This window comes from Arachis hypogaea, chromosome 6, assembly GCF_003086295.3.
Source record: "Arachis hypogaea cultivar Tifrunner chromosome 6, arahy.Tifrunner.gnm2.J5K5, whole genome shotgun sequence".
Classification (NCBI taxonomy): Eukaryota; Viridiplantae; Streptophyta; class Magnoliopsida; order Fabales; family Fabaceae; genus Arachis; species Arachis hypogaea.
Window position 1 is genome coordinate 97,725,510 of NC_092041.1, and position 18,739 is coordinate 97,744,248.

The window sequence follows — 18,739 nt, forward strand, 5'->3', positions numbered from 1 at the left end:
AACCCATATCTAAAGGTAGCCAAAGTCTAGAAAGATAAGGGCGGTTCCCCTTAAAGATAAGATGACTTCACTCAAAGATAAGATAAGATAACTAACTTATCTCGAAAGAAATGTCACTCCTCACTACTATAAATACATTGGAACACCCAGGTATGACTCACTCTCTGATTCTACACAAAATCCAACAAGTCGAACACGACAGCTCCGGTCACCAGATCCAACAAATCGGATGCAACAGCTCTGGCCGCCACCGCAAATCTCGTCTGAGATCGACCTATAATTTCAGGTAACCCTCGGAACATTAGCACCATTGCCGTGGAACCTGGAAGTCATCCCATGATCACGGCGGACAACCTTGACAATGACCACGATTCTGATTTGGAAAATAGGATGCCACATAAGAACACGGACATCACACCGAAAGATACATCTCAACCAAACGGAGACACACATTCTCCAAATACAGAAATTCTAGATGCCCTCCGAGAACAGCAAGACCGTCTCAAACAGCTCGAACAAGAAGCCGAACACCAGCGCGAAGCCGAAAGAGACCTTCAGAGGGAAACAAGACGACGCCGAGAGCTAGAGGACAAGCTCCTAAAGCTCGAGGCCGATCTCAAATCCAAAACCATTCGATCCAATCAGGAAGATAGCTCGCACAAGGACCGATATCTATTCACCAAAGAGATCATGAAAACAAAAGTCCCAAAGGACTTCAAAGCTCCTGACATGACCCCCTACGACGGTACATCTGATCCAAGCCATCATCTCAGCAATTTCAGAAGCAGGATGTATCTTACTGATGCCTCAAACGCCATTCGATGCAAAGCATTCCCAACTACTCTGACCAAAACGGCAATAAAGTGGTTCGACAGTCTGCCGCCAAGATCAATAGCAAGCTTTGATGATCTCGCCAAAAAGTTCCTAACCAGATTTTCCATCCAAAAAGACAAAGTCAAACACTCCCCAAGCCTATTAGGGATCAAGCAAGGAGATCAAAAAAGGCTCCGCAACTACATGGATAAATTCAACAAGACATGTCTGAGCATACAAAGTCTGCCAACAGAAGCAGCCATCATGGGTCTCATCAATGGTCTACGAAAAGGACCCTTTAGCCACTCCATATCAAAAAAGCATCCAACAACTCTGAACGAGGTACAAGAACGGGCAAAGAAGTATATCAACATGGAGGAGAACTCTCGACTGGGAGAAAATTTAAAATCTGGATTCTCTTACCCTCCTCGGGACAAAGAAAAAGAGTCCAGGAAAAAAGAAGACCAGCCTACTGAAAAACTTAGAAAATACCACAACTACACTCCGCTAAGAGTATCCCTTGTAGATGTATACAGGGAGATATGCAACACAGAGAAGATCCCGCCACCTCGCACAATCAAACACAAAAGAGGAGGGAAAAATCGGACGAAGTACTGTGAATACCACCGAATCTACGGACATTCTACCAACGAGTGCTTCGACCTTAAGAATGTCATAGAGAAATTGGCAAGAGAATGGCGACTAGATCGGTACCTAGCCAATAAAGCAGAGAAACCGAGAAAAAGAAGAAGAGATGAAGAGATCGGACGAGTTGAATGCCCACCTCACACCCCCGAGAGACATGTTCATATGATCAACAGAGGATTCGCAGGAGAAGGGATCTCTAAACCATCTCGCAAAAGACACCTTAAAGAGGTATATCATGTCGGAGAAGGGGGTAGGTCACCCGACCTCCCCACTATTACCTTTACCCAAGAGGACGCAACAGGCATCATTCCGGGGCATGACGATCCCATGGTCATCACCATCATACTGGCCAATGCAAATCTCCACCGAACATTGGTAGACCAAGGGAGCTCCGTAGACATCTTGTTCAAAACCGCCTTCGACAAGCTCGGTCTACAAGAGAAACAGCTCAGAGCGTACCCAAATAGCTTGTTCAGACTAGGGGACACCCCAATTCAACCACTAGGATACATCTCTCTGCATACAACTTTTGGAAAAGGAACCCGGTCAAGCACACTAAGCATAGACTACATTGTAGTCGACGTGAGCTCAGCTTATAATGCCCTTATAGGTCAGACAACATTGAACTAGCTCGCCGTGGTAGTCTCCACTCCACATCTATGCATGAAGTTCCCAACTCCAGAAGGGATCGCCACAGCAAAAGGAGATCAAAAGCTCGCGCGATGCTGTTACAACGAAAGTATGAACCTTAAAGGAAACCCCAGCGGGAAAGAAATCAACACCATCGAACTAGGGGGAGTTCGAGCTCGCGAAGAACTTCGTCCACAACCCGAAGGTGAGACCGAAGAAGTCCAGATCGAGGATACTCGGTATAAAACAATAAACATAGGGGCAACTTTGAAAGGAGACTTAAAGGAGCTACTGATACAATTCCTAAAGGATAATACCGACCTCTTTGCATGGAAGGCAGCAGAAATGCCCGGCATAGATCCCGAGCTAATGTGCCATAAGCTGGCAGTATACTTCGGATCTCGGCCCGTGCAACAGAAACATCAAAAGTTCAGACCAGAAAGATCCCAAGCTGTGGAAGAGCAAGTGCAAGCTTTACTGGAGGCAGGGTTCATAAGAGAGATCAAATACCCATTATGGCTAGCCAACATTGTCTTGGTGAAGAAGTCAAATGGCAAGTGGAGAATGTACACTGACTACACCGACCTCAATAAGGCCTGTCCAAAAGATCCCAACCCGCTCCCAAACATAGATACTCTATTGGATGCCTCTTCCGGATATAAGTACCTTTTCTTCATGGACGCCTACTCAGGATACAACCAAATCCCGATGTACCCACCTGATCAAGAGAATACCTCATTATTAATCCCAAAGGCGAAATATTGCTATATAGTTATGCCCTTTGGACTAAAGAACGCAGGAGCTACCTACCAAAGACTGATGAACAAAGTATTTGCTGACCATATCAGGAAACTCATGGAGATTTACGTAGATGACATTCTGGTAAAAACACAAAATGAGGAATTATTGTTGTTCGACCTCACCAAAGTGTTCGACACCATAAGAAAGCATGGTATGCGACTCAATCCCGCAAAGTGCACCTTCGAGGTAGAGGCTGGAAATTTCTTGGGCTTCATGCTCACACAAAGAGGAATCGAGGCGAACCCAGATAAATGCCGGGCTATACTCGACATGAAAAGTCCAAGCTGTGTCAAAGAGGTACAACAGCTCAACGGAAGACTGGCAGCCCTGTCTAGGTTTCTAGCTGGGTCAGCCATAAGATCTCTCCCCTTTTACGCAACATTAATGAAGAGAAAGAGGTTTGAATGGACATCAGAGTGCGAGCAAGCATTCCAAAATTTTAAAAAATTCTTGGGGCAACCATCCATTCTTACCCGACCACGGGAAAGAGAAGCACTCATATTATACCTCGCAGTGGGAAGTCGGGCAATAGCCTCAGCACTAGTCAGAGAAGACGAAAGTGGACAACAACCCATCTACTTCATCAGCAAAGCTCTACAAGGGGCCGAACTAAACTATCAAAAGATAGAAAAATTTGCCTACGTTCTCATACTCACTTCTCGACGACTCCACCCATACTTTCAAGCTCACACTATCAAGGTTCGGACCAACCAACCCATAAAAGGCATTCTACAAAAGACAGACTTAGCTAGAAGAATCCTACAGTGGGCAGTTGAATTATCCGAATTCGATATTCAATATGAAGCTCAGACAGCCATCAAATCACAGTATCTGGCCGACTTCATTGCCGAGTACACTGATACCCCGGAAACTCCTACAAAATGGAATCTCTACGTGGATAACTCTTCAAACAAAACCGGGAGTGGCGTAGGTGTGATAATAGAAAGCGATCAGGGAACTCAAATCGAACTCTCACTAAAGTTTGAGTTTCCTGCTTCAAATAATCAGGCTGAATACGAGGCATTACTAGCTGGTTTGAGGCTGGCTAAGGAGGTAGGAGTTCAACAGCTTACCATCTTCAGCGATTCAGAAGTAGTTACCTCACAAATAGAAGGGAGCTACCAAACTAAGGACCTTACCATGAAAAAGTATCTGGACAAAACAAGAGAACAGTTCAGACAGATTGGGAAATATGAGGTCCAACATATACCTCGAGAACGGAATGCGCGAGCAAATACACTTTCAAAACTAGCCAGCACCAAACTAGGGGGCAACAACAGAAGCCTCATTTAAGAAACATTGCAAAATCCATCAATCTCAAAAGAAGAAAAGGTCCTAACTATATCAAGTCAGGATCAAGGATGGATGGTTTCCATAATCAACAACCTCAAGTCTGAAACACTCCACCACAGGAGAGTCACCCTTCGAACTTACTTACGGAATTAAGGCAATGATCCCAATGGAGATAGAAGAAGGATTCCCCAAAATGATCCTCTACAATGAAGAGGCCAATTCCCAAATTCAAAGGGAGGAGCTCGACCTACTTCCAAACGTCCGAGAAAGAGCTCGGATTAGAGAGGAAGCGCTAAAGCGTCGAATGGTTTTAAGGTATAATCAGAAGGTAGTCCAGCAAAGTTTCGCCACCAATGATCTCATCCTAATCCGAAACAACATCGGAGCAGGTCGATCAGGAGAAGGGAAGCTAGCGACTAATTGGAAAGGACCATACCAAGTTGTAGAAGTACTGGAAAAATGTTACTATAAGGTGTTCGACCTCGAAGGGCGAGAGCTACCAAGGTCATGGCATGCCTGTAACCTAAGAAGCGCCAGGCTGAGACCTAAAAAACTGCCCTACCTAGAAGGGTAAGTACTCACTTGATATACTCTTATATCTCTATCTCTTATTATTTTAAAAGTTCCTAGATTCCCTAAAAATTTTCCTACCAAAACGCATTAATCTAAGCTCACAAAACGCAAAAATTCATCATCTGATTACGAAGAGGTCGACAAGGTGAAAACCAAATTCATCGTCCGATTACAAAGATGTCGGCAAGGTGAAAGCGTAGAACCATATTAATGCAAGAAATTATAAAAAGTAACCATAGAAAGTGACCTGACGAGGTCTGACTAAAAATGGATTACTAAAAATAACTTGAGAAGACCCGACAGAGAAGTCAGACCAGTGAAAGGATCACTAAAAAGGGACAAAGACAACAAAGGCCAAAGAAAGGCCAGGAATGATTTGCTGAAAGGTACGAAGTCTTGAAAAAGACACTACTTAAAAAGCAAACGCACAAAGCCAAAACGGCGCTAAAAAGTCTTCCAAACAAACTATAAAGAAAAGGTTCCTCCTCGGAACACTACCTAAAAAGTTATTGGAATATGACTAAAAATCCCGGATAGTAAAGCCAGACAGGTCGACATCAACTAAAGAAGAGGCGCAACCCAATGAAACAAGTACGACTTCGAGAAAAGAACAAGTCAAAAGCCAAAAAGGTTGAAAACAACTTAAGGCTCAAAAGTGTTTAGCTAAAAAGGGAACAACTCCGCTCAAAGAAGGCACGATCTCAAAACAGGGCTACAAATGTCGTTCGAAACTAAAAGAGTTCTATGTAAAGAACACTAAAAAGTTATCGGACAAGTCACTAAAAGCCCGGAACCAAGCCGCAAAGATAATTTTGCCTAAAGTAAAGGGTTGACAAGTAACAACTCAAAGCAAGGCATGATCCAACAGGCAAAAGGAAAGTAAATGAGCCTTCAAAGTCCTCGCACATTCCCAAAAAAGCGCAAACGCGCGCTACAATTAAAAAAGAAAGAAAGAAACGCTTCGCATTCAAGCAGAAGCAATCCCAACAAGATTTATACAAGAGATCGACCAAAAAGCGAATGCTCGAGCACGACTTCCTCAAAAGGGTCGAAGTCTAAAAGGCACGGCCTTAAGGGAAAGATCAAACTCGAGCAGGGGCACTGTTCACACCCTGGATCGAGTTAGACGATCCAGGTCGGACGAAGACAGAAAACGGCCGACCTCTTATAAGGTTGGTCGTCACCACCTCTTAAGGAAGGCTCCTCCTGAACGTATTTGATAAATAGAAGTAATGCTGCATCAATGCCTTTCAAGTGGAATTCAAGATCAAGGAGGGCTCTGCTGGCTTCATGCGAACTTGCCACATTGCCTTCAAATCCCTAAAAGGCTTCACAATTTCATACACACGATCCTGTCGAAATCTCAAGTGTTAAATATTTTCAGTCCTCCTTTGGATAAAAGAAGTGAAGAGTAATAAGAAAACACTTACAAGAGGAATGAACCCTGACAGCTTTAGAGCAATCTGAGCCAATGTCCGGATACAACTGATAGTCAATATTCCATTGTAGCTAGGCATGAGGCTGGCACAAAATACTTTAAGAATGTAAAATATCCTTAAAAGTAACATGGATAAATCCAACCTACTCATAAAGAGATGTGGCATTCTACCACAGCCGGTCAATGCGTTTAAGAAGTGATGCCAATAGAAGGATACTCTGTCATCAAGAAGTCAGAAAAGAAGAAATTGTTAAAATTAACTAGCCTAATGTTTACAGATATTATTAGGAAAAAAAGTGAGAGCCTTGAAAGATCAACAATAATGCACACACTAAGTCGATCAACCTATGCAATGATTATTAGTGTTCATTTGCGAATTCTGATTCCTACTATAAACTAAAAGCGAGGATTATTCTGGAAAAGAAACTAATTTGGGATAAACTATACTTAAATAAAGTGTTTGTTTGGGCGCCATTATTTTGATAAAAAAAATTTTTTTCAATGAAAAAATTTTTTTTATTTATTTTTTAGCGTGTTTGGCAAATTTCGAATAGTAAAAGTAAAAGCACTAGAAAAATCAGAAAAATATATTTTTTTGAAAAGTTGTAATTTTCATCTTTTTTTAAAAGATCTTTTTTCCTTAAAAAAAAGATGTTTTTCATGTAATGAATAAACAAAAAAGTACTTTTATATTGTTATATCCAAACATAATTGATAGATAAAAATTTTTTTTGTATAAGATATCCAAACATAAAATTACTTTTACTTTTCCATAAGATCTTTTAAAAAAAGATAACTCGAAAAAAAATCTTTTCTTAGAAACTCACCCAAACAAGCCTAAAAAAAAAATAAAATGCTTTGATAAAAAGAAATAAATTATGGTCCAAAATTATAGTTTTAAGCTAAAAATAATACCTCTAATAATGGTAAGGAATTTTTTGAAAAATTTAATTATAAGCAAAAGCTAGTTATTTTAGAATTATGATATTTTTATTACCAAACTAAATAAGTATCAAATCTTATGAAATATAAACAAATAGTTTCTTTTCCTTTAATGTATTATGCAACTTTTTTCACACCCCACTACAAGATTACTTTAAACTTAATATTTTAAAACAATAATTGATTTTCACGCAAACAATAGAAGTGCTTAAGTTTATAGATAGTAAAAGTAACAAATGATACGATGTAAGCTCAACTAATCCAAACAGGTAATCATGGAAGTGCAAGAGTAACAGTCCATGAACCTGTTTCCCAAATTCAAGCTCGCCAATCGACTGAACCAATGCAGCAAGCCAGAAGACATCTGAGTAAGGGTTCCCATTGTTGTCATTGTACTGTAAAGTTTAGGAGAGAAATGACATCAACAATGAAGCTACAAACTTTTATATAAACCAAAAGAAAGTACACTTTCAAAAAGTGTCATTGCCCACACAACTTGCATCATGAAACCAAAGAAGAATTATTAACAATAGAACTAGAAATAACAAAAAATGATTCAGTACAACAGCTTTAAAGAGCAAAGAATAGATATAATTAACATAAGTTAAAATGATTTCATTTGTTGGCAACCTCTATGCCTGCAAAGACACAGATAATATCGACAATTAATACTCAATTTAACTCCCATCAAATTGGAGAATACAGTTCAGTTCATACAAATTTCCTTGTTTTCATGATTATGAGTCTATCTTATCAAGAATTCAAGATACTCAGAGGAATATATATTATATGATAAAATAAACCATAAATAACCGAGCTTTCAAAAGTTCTTTTTACATAATTGCTTAAGTAAGCTATCCCCCAAACTGGCCTTTGGCTGTACAGCCAAATAGATCGGAAAAATTTTTTTGAACATTTGACAAGATGTATACATGCCACTTAAAAACTATCATTGAATACACAAACTTCTAGGTGATAAAAGGAGCGTTTAAAGAAAGGAAACAATATTTAGTTGCGTTTTCACACATAATAATTGACCAAAAAAAAGAAATGACGAAGATTTATATTCTGCAATTCTCAACACATTGAAACAAATACAAAGACACAAGTATTGGAAATCAACAAGTGTATAATTATTAGAATTCTTATCCCCAATAACAATGTTCAACAAGAATGGCACAGATTTTTTTTTAACATTGACACTACTATAAAGTAGGGATGTCAAAGATGTAGGGAAAGAGAATTAGAAGATTTGTCCCATTCCAATTAAAGATTTTCCCTTTTTATCTATTGTCTCTATAAAATAGAATAATTGAAAGACAGGATCTTGTAATAGATCAATGATGAGATGCACTTAGCAAGTGTGGATATTACAACATTTTTAACATAATCCCTTAGCTAAACCAGCAATACTTATCATTGTTGTTTAAGCCTAGTTTAATTAAAAAATATACATGATCGTATTGGATGAAATCCCATCATATGAAATATTAAAACTCCACAAACGGTTCAGACTAGGCTAGAGTAAAACCATGACAATAATAGAGCAGTAACAAATCTCAACTGTTCATAAATTAAATAACTTTGAAAAATAAATTGACATGGGCTTAATCCTTACCCACATCTGTACTGGTTGATTAAAATGAATCTCAGCAAGGTAAAGATGTCAGAAACTAAAAAACAAAATAAGAAATAAAAAATATAAAAAAGGGAACCCAAGATACCTGGAGCGTACATCCATGGAAGGTACATCACCATTATCATCAGAACCATCTAGTTTTAGACCTTTCTTAGGCTTCTGAAAACGTCTAGCAGCAAGTAAAATCTCATCAGAATATTCTTCCTTTTATTATAGGAAAATCTCATCCTTAGCAATAGCAAACAGTAACTCATCAGAATATGAATAAAGGAATCATAGCGAAAATGAAATATAAAAAGGAATAAGTGAATCATTATTTTATACCTTAAAATAGGGCATCCACATGAACCAACCCACCGAGGGAAGAAATCTTTAAGAAATGGTCGTTCAAGATTTCCAACCTTATTGGCAAAATGCCGAAACTGCATATCAAAACATACCAGTATACTAAATTCAACTGACCTAGAACTCATTATTTGTAAATGAAGTAATCTTTAAACACATCTAAATCTAGAAAAGGTTTTTAGAATTTCATGGTTTAATGTACCAGAAGCAATTACCTCCTTAGTACTAAGAGTCTTCACAGAACGTGTTTCATCTTGAGCACGAGAAACTACTGTTTGCAAAATCTGAAAATTTTTAAACAAACAGAAACAGTAATAGTAATCGTCAAACCCCTCATTCAATATTAAAAAATTAAAACACAAGCTAAAAAAGATGCAGATTATGAATAATGGGAGGTGAGAAATGCAAGGAACTACAAGTAAAGATAAAAGGTCACCCTGGACACACAACCTATCCTAGCTTATATATAACTTCAGGACATATGCATACTGATTTCATCTGTTTCAGTATTTTACTACAAACATCCACACAAGCTCTTCTTTTGGGTGAAATCTTTTGAAAATGATCTATGTTGTGGGCAAGCAGGCCTTCAGCAAGATCCCATCCCCCCAGACTAGGAAGGCACATGGGTAGTGTTTATTGGGGAGAGCTGCTTCGGGCAACTATATCGGGTCAAGTACTATGGAATATGGTAAAACATAATGAGTAAAGCACTATTCAGAAGCACAAGTTGAGAAATGCCAAGGAATCTCACTCTACGGAAAGATTCAAGACCCATCTGCTTTTCCAGCATCTGAAGAATTGCCACCTGAACAAAATATGAAGCATGTGTTACAATACTAAACAATCAAACACAATGTTGTATTGGTGAAATGCTATATGATTAAACGGGATTAAAGTGTGTATTTTCATTAATTGTCTTGTCTCAGCTCAATATGCTAGGTAAATAAATTAGCCTTTGTACAGATCAGACTATCCCAAAAGTTAACACAAACCTTGTATCTACGATACCGCGCCTCATTATTGCCCAAATATTTCTTAATAAAAAATCTGTCAAGAAACCAAAAAGCCCGTCCAAAAGCCATTCTGAAAATAAGCATTCAACCATAAGTTGGAGAAAACAGGTTTTCTACAAAATTGACAAAGAATCAAAAACTGAACAAGCAATAGGACAATATTTAGTAAGTACTAAGTTACCATCACTGGTCCCTCGGGAGTGATATATACACCAAACCATTGTCTTGCAAGAGCATATGCAAGTTTTATCCTTGTATCAATAGTCTGTCAGAACAAACACTAGTGCTGATCAATAAGCATGCAAAACAGCCAAACTTCATGCAGGAAATTCACGTGTGAAAGGAAAAACAGTTCACCATTCCCTCAAAAGAATCTGATTAAAAAAAAAGGAATAAAAGAAGTATAATAGTAAGCTAACCTGGTCGATAAGCTTTTCATAAAACAAAACTTGAGAACTAAATATATTCATAGATGCTCCTAAACTCATTGAAGAAACTGCCATGTCTGGCTCTATGAAAACTTGTTTATAAGAGTTAAATGGAAGTCTCCAGAAAGATAATCCTTATAGCAGCTGCTTGCCAATAAAATAAAAACATCCAATCATTATACAAATTAAAAAACTATATATATTTCAGGCAAGAAAATTGCAAGTATTGCAAGTTAAACCTGAAGGCGCTATGAAAATATTCCACTGTATTCCGCATCTTTGACAGATTAGGTAGCAAACACATGTGATATAAGACTGAATTGGTGATCAGGAAGAATTTCAAATTTATATACATATGTTTTCCAAGGAGGATTATCCTTGCTTAAAACCTGAACAAGAAAGGAGATTCAAACATACAAATTTAACAGTGCAACGCATACAAGATAGAGATAGTTTCTTCAAACAAAGGAAGACAATTTCGAGTGAAATCTAGGAAGAAGGGATCATCTAAAACATAAAAGGTCAGAGAACAGGTTATCATGTATAGTTATCTCATTGAATGAACTAGCAGTTTAGTTTGTCTTTTCTTTTCCATTCTGTCTATTAATTGGAGAAGTAATAATCCATAAATTATTAAGTGGAATGACTGGAACATCCAATTTATATACATATGTTTTCCGAGGAGGATTATCCTTGCTTAAAACCTGAACAAGAAAGGAGATTCAAACATACAAATTTAACAGTGCAACGCATACAAGATAGAGATAGTTTCTTCAAACAAAGGAAGACAATTTCGAGTGAAATCTAGGAAGAAGGGATCATCTAAAACATAAAAGGTCAGAGAACAGGGTATCATGTATAGTTATCTCATTGAATGAACTAGCAGTTTGTCTTTTCTTTTCCATTCTGTCTATTAATTGGAGAATTTTCGGATGCGATAGTTTTGGAGAAATGAAGAGAGAGAAAGTGTGTGTGATAGAGAGAGAGAGAGAGACTAAGTGAGAGAATCTGAATCTGTATTACGATTATTGTTACTTTGTCTTGTGCTCGGTTCACTCTATATATAAAAGTACAGCTCAGGGGCAGAGAAGTCATTCCAATCTTAAGTTAGTTTCACTTTCTCTAACTGATCTAATTCTGAACTGCCTACACCTTCTAGAACTAAGGCTCAGCTCACTCAATTATGATGTAAGGCTTTTTTACAATTTTAATCATTGTAGTTCTGGTCTAAGGTAGCATCAACCAAAGAAAAATATCAACAGAAATAACATTCTTTTCCATCAATTGTTGGAGAAAACGAAATCTCACTTTCCCCTTTTATTTGTGTGTCATGGAAGCTGTACACAGAGTGTTAAGCTGCTTCATAATATTGTGAAAGCTAAATGTGATCTTCAAAGGCAAGAGAAAAATCATGAAACTAAAAAAGGCATGCCCCATAGGAACCACAGTTTAATAAATCCTCAACCCTGCGGTGAGCATGGATTGAACATGCAACCTTCAGATCTTCAATCTGACGCTCTCCCAACTAAGCTATCACCGCAATTAATGCACCACCAGCAGTGCAGGGTTGTATTCTGAGTGAAGGTAACCCATAAATCATACACCACCCAGAGTTATACCATGATGACGATTTGTTTAGAACATATTATCCCAAGAAAAAGGAAAACAAGAAAGAAGAAAGAATGAAGGTTGTACTCAATCCAATCCAAATAGGAAGAGGAGAAAAATGAAAATCTGTAGTCTCAATCCTCAGATTTTTTATATCAGGCAATCCACAATCCAACATATACGATTACATGCATCTCATGACAGATTATAGTTCCTTCTTAAAGCTGAAATTCCATCTTAAAGCTATTTCAAGAATCTAATAAACAAATATTGAAAGGTTGGAGAACCACAATTACAAAACAAAGTTCCAGCAGCATATTTCCCTGTCGTACCAGACACATCATAAAATTCAACGCAATTAGGTTGCGGAAAAGTGTCCTCACTCATCACCGTATGAATGGAAGAAACAATTCCAACACCTAATGATAACCAACTACTATCATATGTACTTAAGTTTATCCCATTTTACAAATCTTAGGTTCTTTCAATGAAGCCTACAACTATGGCAACAAAGCCTTTTTTCAACTAGGTAGGTACAGGTGACTACATAAACTAAATGACGTCTTTTGTGTCCTAGCACTGAAAGTCAACTTGATTAAAAACTGAACAGTCATGAATTTTTGTCCTTATACTCACATCTCTGCCAATGACTCAAAATAATTGACTTTGTTGCATACTGTGTGGGTCCACACACTCACAAAATTCACCAATGCATGTCCATTAAACATTCTTAACAATACTCCTCAGATGAAGTTTATTCCTAGAATTTGTTTGATCATAGTCATATCCCTTTCCATTGTAACCATATTTCATATGCAGATAATAATACTGAGTTCTTGGAGGTTGAAACTGGCATCGTGAAAAGCTTTCAAGGACTCCATTTCCCTTGACCCAAATGAAACACTTGCAGATTGGATTGAAATCCACCCTCATTGCAACTGATCTAGCATTCAATGTGACCCTTCTTCAAGCCTTCAAGTTCTTGATACTTCAAATTCATTTACTGGTCATATTTCTTACCAGTTAAGTCATTGCACTCAACTCACTCAGCTTAGTCTCTTTGAGAATTCTCTCTCAAGTCCAATCCCTCCGGCGTTAGGAAACTTGAAAAGATTGCAGTATTTGGATTAGGAACTAACTTCTTGAATGGAACCCTTCCTGAGAGCATATTCAACATCATTTGAGTTGTATGAAAATCAAGTGAAATTCTTCCAGACACATTGATGTGCTTCATAATTTGAAATTTTTAATCTTGAACTACAACCATTACATGGATCCATCCCTACTAGCATTATCAATTGTACTATCCTGGTAAATGTAAGTTTATCTTTAAATTCATTCACTGACAAAATTTCTTAGGGCTTTTTTAGGATGGCTAATCTTACTTTCAAACCTGGCATTCAAAACAATATCAGTTGAGATAACGGATTCTATCTCATATCCTTATATGTTTTCATGATAACAAGCTTCATGGTTCATTCCAAGAAGCATTGGGAAGCTTAATAAGCTTGTGATGTTGGATCTCTCTCACAACCACCTCAGAGGATCAATTCCTAGTGATGTCATTCATTGCACACTTCAAACACAAGCAGATGTATCTCAAACTTTCTTACAACAACTTTGCTGGAAGTCTTTCAATTTTCAAAGGAGTTGGGCATGTTGGAAATGGTACAGGCCATTGATATTTCAAACAATTATCTTTGAGGTGTCAATCCCAAGAGAATTTCCAAGTGCAGATATCTGTTCAATCGATTTTTCCAGAAATAAGATTTCAGGTCTGATTTCGATAGAAGGTTTTAGTCACATGGACTTGCTTGAAAACTTGAACCTTTTAAGAAACCATATAGATGGTCAAATCCCTGAAGTCTTGGCACAACTTGTCAACTTGAGCATCTCGCATCCATAGATCTTTCTTAGAATAACTTGAAGGGAACACAATTCCTCATCGCTTTGCCAATCTCTCCAAGCAAATGTTAACTTGAAGGCCCTGAGGCTGAGCCAACGAATGGAACATTTTCACATATCAATGCATCTAATATGAAGGGAAATCAGAATCTTTGTGGAGCAAAATTCTTAAGGCCATGCAGAGAAGGTAATAATCATGTTCTATCCAAGAAGAGCACAGCTACTAGTGCTTGTGACTTTGATTCTCAATCGAGACAACAAACTTTGCAATTATAAGCAAAAGGAGAGTGGTGAGAATCAAGAATCAGATTGCATGTCAGTATTGGCTCTCAAAAGATTCAGTCACTGGCTTATTTAGAACGGACATCATCATTGGCGCTAATAGTTTGAGGACAGTTTACAAGGGCCAACTTGAACAAGGCCAGATTGTAGCTATCAAAAGATTGGATTTGCATCAATTCTATGCAAACACTAATAAGATCTTCAAAACAAAAGCCAACACCTTGAGCCAGCTGATAACAATATTATCTTGCTAATTCAAAATGAAGGCTACCTTTGGATTTGTTTATTCAGATAATGGAAAATGCTTCATCATTGTTTCATTTTATAAGTATCTGCTGCATTGGTTTTCTAATATATTTTCTTATGGGAACTGAATGGACGAGATTCTGAGTCTCAAAAGTTCCATTTCCAACAGATCTGGGAACTTTAGTTTTGTACATGGTTTCTTGGCACCAACAAGGGGATGTACAAAAACACCTCAACTAGTCAAGCTTTTAATCATCAGTAGTCTATATAATTTTGCTTACCCAACCTAACCATTTTAGAATATAATAATATTTATTCCCGATTTCCATGTATGTTAGTATGTAACTTGTGTGCATTAGGAGTATAGAATGAGCACACTTAATACTGACCCTTCTCAAATAGCATTGAAGAGACATTTTCTCAATTTGCAACCATCCAAAAATGAAGCAAGCAAGACAACATTCTATTATTTTCATGATTGGCCTTTTATTATGTTAGCATATTTTCCGTCTCATACTCATGACTTCTCTCTCAGTGTCTTCCACTTAATAATTAAATACACATCACTCTCTAAAGATTGTCTACACCAAAACCAATTCCTCCTATTCTTCTATACTGCAAACTGCAGTATTCCATTCCAACCATATATTTGCATAAAAAACAATCCCTGAACCGTTATTGTGACACCCTTAATATGCTTTTCATGTTCACTCCCCATAAATTTTGGATCAAGTATGTCATGCCACCTTTTCAATTCATAAAAGCAATGTATACAATTCTTTACTTCAAATTGGGTCAAAAATGTAATTTCAAAATTTTCAGATCATAAAAGCTATCTTTAAAATCAAATTGGGTCAAGTACATCATATCACCTTCTTATATCATAAAAGCAACCTATACCATCCTTATTTTAAATTGGGTCTAAGTATTATATATCAATCTTTAACTATGATTACCATCATTAATCCTTCTCTTTTGTCCTTCTCTTTTTCAAGGAGTAAACATTTTTATTTAATATGTTCAGCAGATGAACAATGCAAAAAATCATGACCAAAGCATATTAGTCAAACCATATTTTTCTACAGTCAAGCTGTTAAAAAAAATCATGGGACAAAATCAAACACTGCACCAACTTCAAGATACCTTTAGTATTGGGTCTTCAAGAAGCTAAATTGGATAGACAGCATGCATCAATCTCTAAAGATTGTCTACACCACAGGAATTCCTCCTACTCCTCTATACTGCAGTTTGAAGTATTCCATTCACAATCATAGATTTGCATCAAAAACAGCCCTTAAACCCCGTGTCATTGTAACACCCTAACATGCTTCCCATATTCAAGCCCACATAATCAGTTCCCAGCGCCAGCATAAATTCAGTATATCATATCATAACATTATATCACAATCCTCTCGATCAAAAGAAACTAACACCATTTATTTCAGATTCTAAGGTCAACGTATTTCCATCTTTTCCAATTATAAAAGCCACACGTGTCATCCAACGGACAATTTCAATTTTTGGGTCAAGTAGATCATGTCCCCTTTTTTCTCATGTCATAAAAGCAGACCATATCATCCCTTTATTTTAAATTGGGTCCAAGTATGTTGTATCTCGATCTTTTCAAGATCATAAAAGCCATGATTACCATCATTCATCATAAAAGCAACCGTATTTCACCCCTTTTTTTCAAATTGAGTTCAAGTATGTCATATCTCGATCTTTTCAAGATCATAAAAGCCATGCAAACGTATATCACCTTTTTTTCAAATCGGGTCCAAGTATGTCATATCTCGATCTTTTCAAGATCATAAAAGCCATGTTTACCATCATTCATCATAAAAGCAAACGTATATCACTCTTTTTCCGAATTGGGTCCAATTATATCGTATCTCGATCTTTCCAAGATCATAAAAGCCACGTTGTACCATCATTCATCCTCCTCTTTTATCCGGGCTTGGAACCGGCTATGTAAAAATTTTTGCAACAAAGTTTTACATGGGCAGAGTTATGAATGCCATGCATACCAGGTTTCATAACATTCCAAACATTTGGGTGTATTAACATTTCTTTCAACACGTTCAAAAGAGTCATGCATATAATTGCAGAGTTCTACCATGCCATCAGATCAACTAATTTGTTTATCCCACGAATGACTTTAGTCACATTGATATCCAACATTTTTTTAATAGTTACATACTCACCCCACAATTCTTTTCAAATTCAAATGTTAAAACAAATTTTTTTCGAATGAAAAGTACAAGAACTTTTTAAAGATATGCAGAGGAATTGTTTTATGTAGTTAGAAGATATGCTTATGAAGTGATCATCAAAAGAATAGCTTACCCATAATTCTTAGCGAAGACTGAAATCACAGTTGCTGGAAGCTGTGCTTTGATCACCAACCTTAAAACACAAATGCCAAGAAGTAACATGTTGCAGTAGTAGTGATAAAACTATACCAAATATGATTACAACAGTGCTTAGCCCAACATATGTAAACAAGTTCAACAAATGATGCACAATAATGTTTCCATTTTGCAAGGCCCTAATTATAAATCAGTAAATTCACATTGCAACTACAGTATTTTAAAAATATAAACAGTTCAAGATTTTTTCATGAGAGAGTTTGGCAATCAATAATACCAAAAATACTTTTTGCATTGTTTGCCTAATAGCAAAAGAGTAGTAGGTTCCACTTCCTCCTGTTCATGGATAGCATGTCAGACAAAAAAGATGAAAGAAAATTAGCATCTTAACAATCAGTAATCCACTTAATACTTAGTGCAATGAAAAACATGTCAACAACACAACTAACGAACTACTTTACCACCTGAGAGTCACCAAGAGTAAATTGATGATATCGACTCTACTAAAATTGACAATGTAGGTGTAAGGCTTGACCACCCCCAAGGCCCAACTTCCATTCAGTACACAAGAGTTCTTTAACACGATGCAAAATTAAAGAGACCCTCCTATTTTTTTTTCTTTTGTATCTAAATTTTAAAACATTTATAATAATACTATTGCTTAATTTCAAAACACCAAAGCTTCAATTTGTCTTGTAACAATAAAAAAGCAAAACCGAAGAAACTCTAAAATAGAAACTTGTTGATTCTTGAAGAATTGCCATTAACTGACTAATAATGCAGCGGAAAAGTTTCGTTTTTTTTTTTCCAAAAAAATTTCATTATAACGTGCAAGAAAAAGAAAAAGAACAAAAGAAAGATACCCTCTTCATCCTCCTTCTCGTTGATGATAAGTCTTGCCTTCTTCATAGATGAGAAGTCTTGTAGGTAAAAATATAACCATCGACGCATCGATGGGGACTCATCAACAGCATTATTCTACTTCTGAAACACACCAACATTTTTGTTTCCAAAACAGTTATGAACTTGTACAATTGTGAAAGGAAACAAAATAGAAAAGGGAGAGAAAGATAGAGAGATGAATGAAGAGTAATTCACCTTGAAATCCTTGATTCTTGAGGCATTGCCATTAACTAACTAATAATGCAGCGAAAAAGTTTTTTTTTTTCAAGAAAATCCATTATAACGTGCAAGGAAAAGAAAAAGAACAAAAGAAAGATACCCTCTTCATGATACTTCATCCTTCTTCTCGTTGATGATAAGACTTGGCTTCTTCGAAAAATGAGAGGCTTGTAGGTAAAAATATAACCGTCGACGCATCGATGGGGATCCATCAACAGCAGCAGCTTCTTTCCCACCATTATTCTGCTTCTGAAAATACACCAACATCTTTTGTTTCCAAAACAGTTACGAACTGTTACAATTGTGAAAGTAAAACAAGACAGAAAAAGGAAAGGATGATAGAGTGATGAATGAAGAATAAAGAATAATTCGCCTCGAAATCATTGAAGAAGCGAGAGAACCGATGCATCGCGAAAGATCAAGAACCAATGGCATCACGAAATGTAAAGAGAGAAAAAGAACCCTAATGGCAATGCTCTTGTTCCTTCACTTGCAATATAATGCAACTACACTATGCTGTTATGTAAATGCATAAATCAAAGTGAAAATGATAATGAAAACAGAAGAAAATATTATGCAATTTACGCTAGAGATTAGAGAAGAGTGTTTTTCGTTTTTTGGGTCATGGAAGACGTTGATTG

General features: G+C 36.9%; 1 protein-coding gene and 1 non-coding gene across 6 annotated transcripts; both read right to left on the reverse strand.

Moving 5' to 3' along the window:
* Window positions 1-5,538: 5,538 nt before the first annotated feature.
* On the reverse strand, window positions 5,539-18,360 carry LOC112697064 (transcription initiation factor TFIID subunit 2). 5 transcript variants are annotated; one of them, XR_011862517.1, is made up of 15 exons: window positions 18,199-18,360; window positions 17,840-17,960; window positions 16,954-17,013; window positions 10,806-10,955; window positions 10,558-10,710; window positions 10,320-10,403; window positions 10,118-10,208; window positions 9,877-9,930; window positions 9,338-9,406; window positions 9,102-9,199; window positions 8,863-8,946; window positions 7,444-7,533; window positions 6,368-6,414; window positions 6,189-6,279; window positions 5,539-6,110 (listed from the first exon to the last, which is right to left on the reverse strand). XR_011862517.1 is itself a non-coding variant. In XM_072197361.1 (15 exons), exons 7-14 carry the CDS (start codon window positions 10,205-10,207, stop codon window positions 6,212-6,214), a joined length of 588 nt encoding a protein of 195 aa, XP_072053462.1. In that variant the 5' UTR covers window position 10,208; window positions 10,320-10,403; window positions 10,558-10,710; window positions 10,806-10,955; window positions 16,954-17,013; window positions 17,840-17,960; window positions 18,199-18,360; the 3' UTR covers window positions 5,621-6,110; window positions 6,189-6,211. The 5 variants fall into 5 exon arrangements, 3 of the variants coding, with proteins under 3 accessions (XP_025605838.1, XP_072053462.1, XP_072053463.1); XM_072197361.1 differs by having other exon boundaries at window positions 5,621-6,110; window positions 6,189-6,243; window positions 6,344-6,414; XM_072197362.1 differs by having other exon boundaries at window positions 6,010-6,110; window positions 6,189-6,221; window positions 6,340-6,414.
* TRNAF-GAA (transfer RNA phenylalanine (anticodon GAA)) lies at window positions 12,034-12,106 on the reverse strand. The gene has a single exon. It is a non-coding gene; the product is annotated as a tRNA-Phe (tRNA).
* Window positions 18,361-18,739: the final 379 nt, after the last annotated feature.

Bases quoted from the DNA above. Each gene is read 5' to 3' on its own strand.
- LOC112697064 (XM_025750053.3), bottom strand. From the start codon at position 10,207: ATGGCTTTTGGACGGGCTTTTTGGTTTCTTGACAGATTTTTTATTAAG. The intron at 9,407-9,876 runs GTGAGATTCCTT...AAAAATTTTCAG, and splicing joins GTCTTGAATCTTTCCGTAGA to ATTTTGCAAACAGTAGTTTC. The intron at 6,415-7,443 runs GTTCATGGACTG...TCTTGATGACAG, and splicing joins AGCTTGAATTTGGGAAACAG to AGTATCCTTCTATTGGCATC.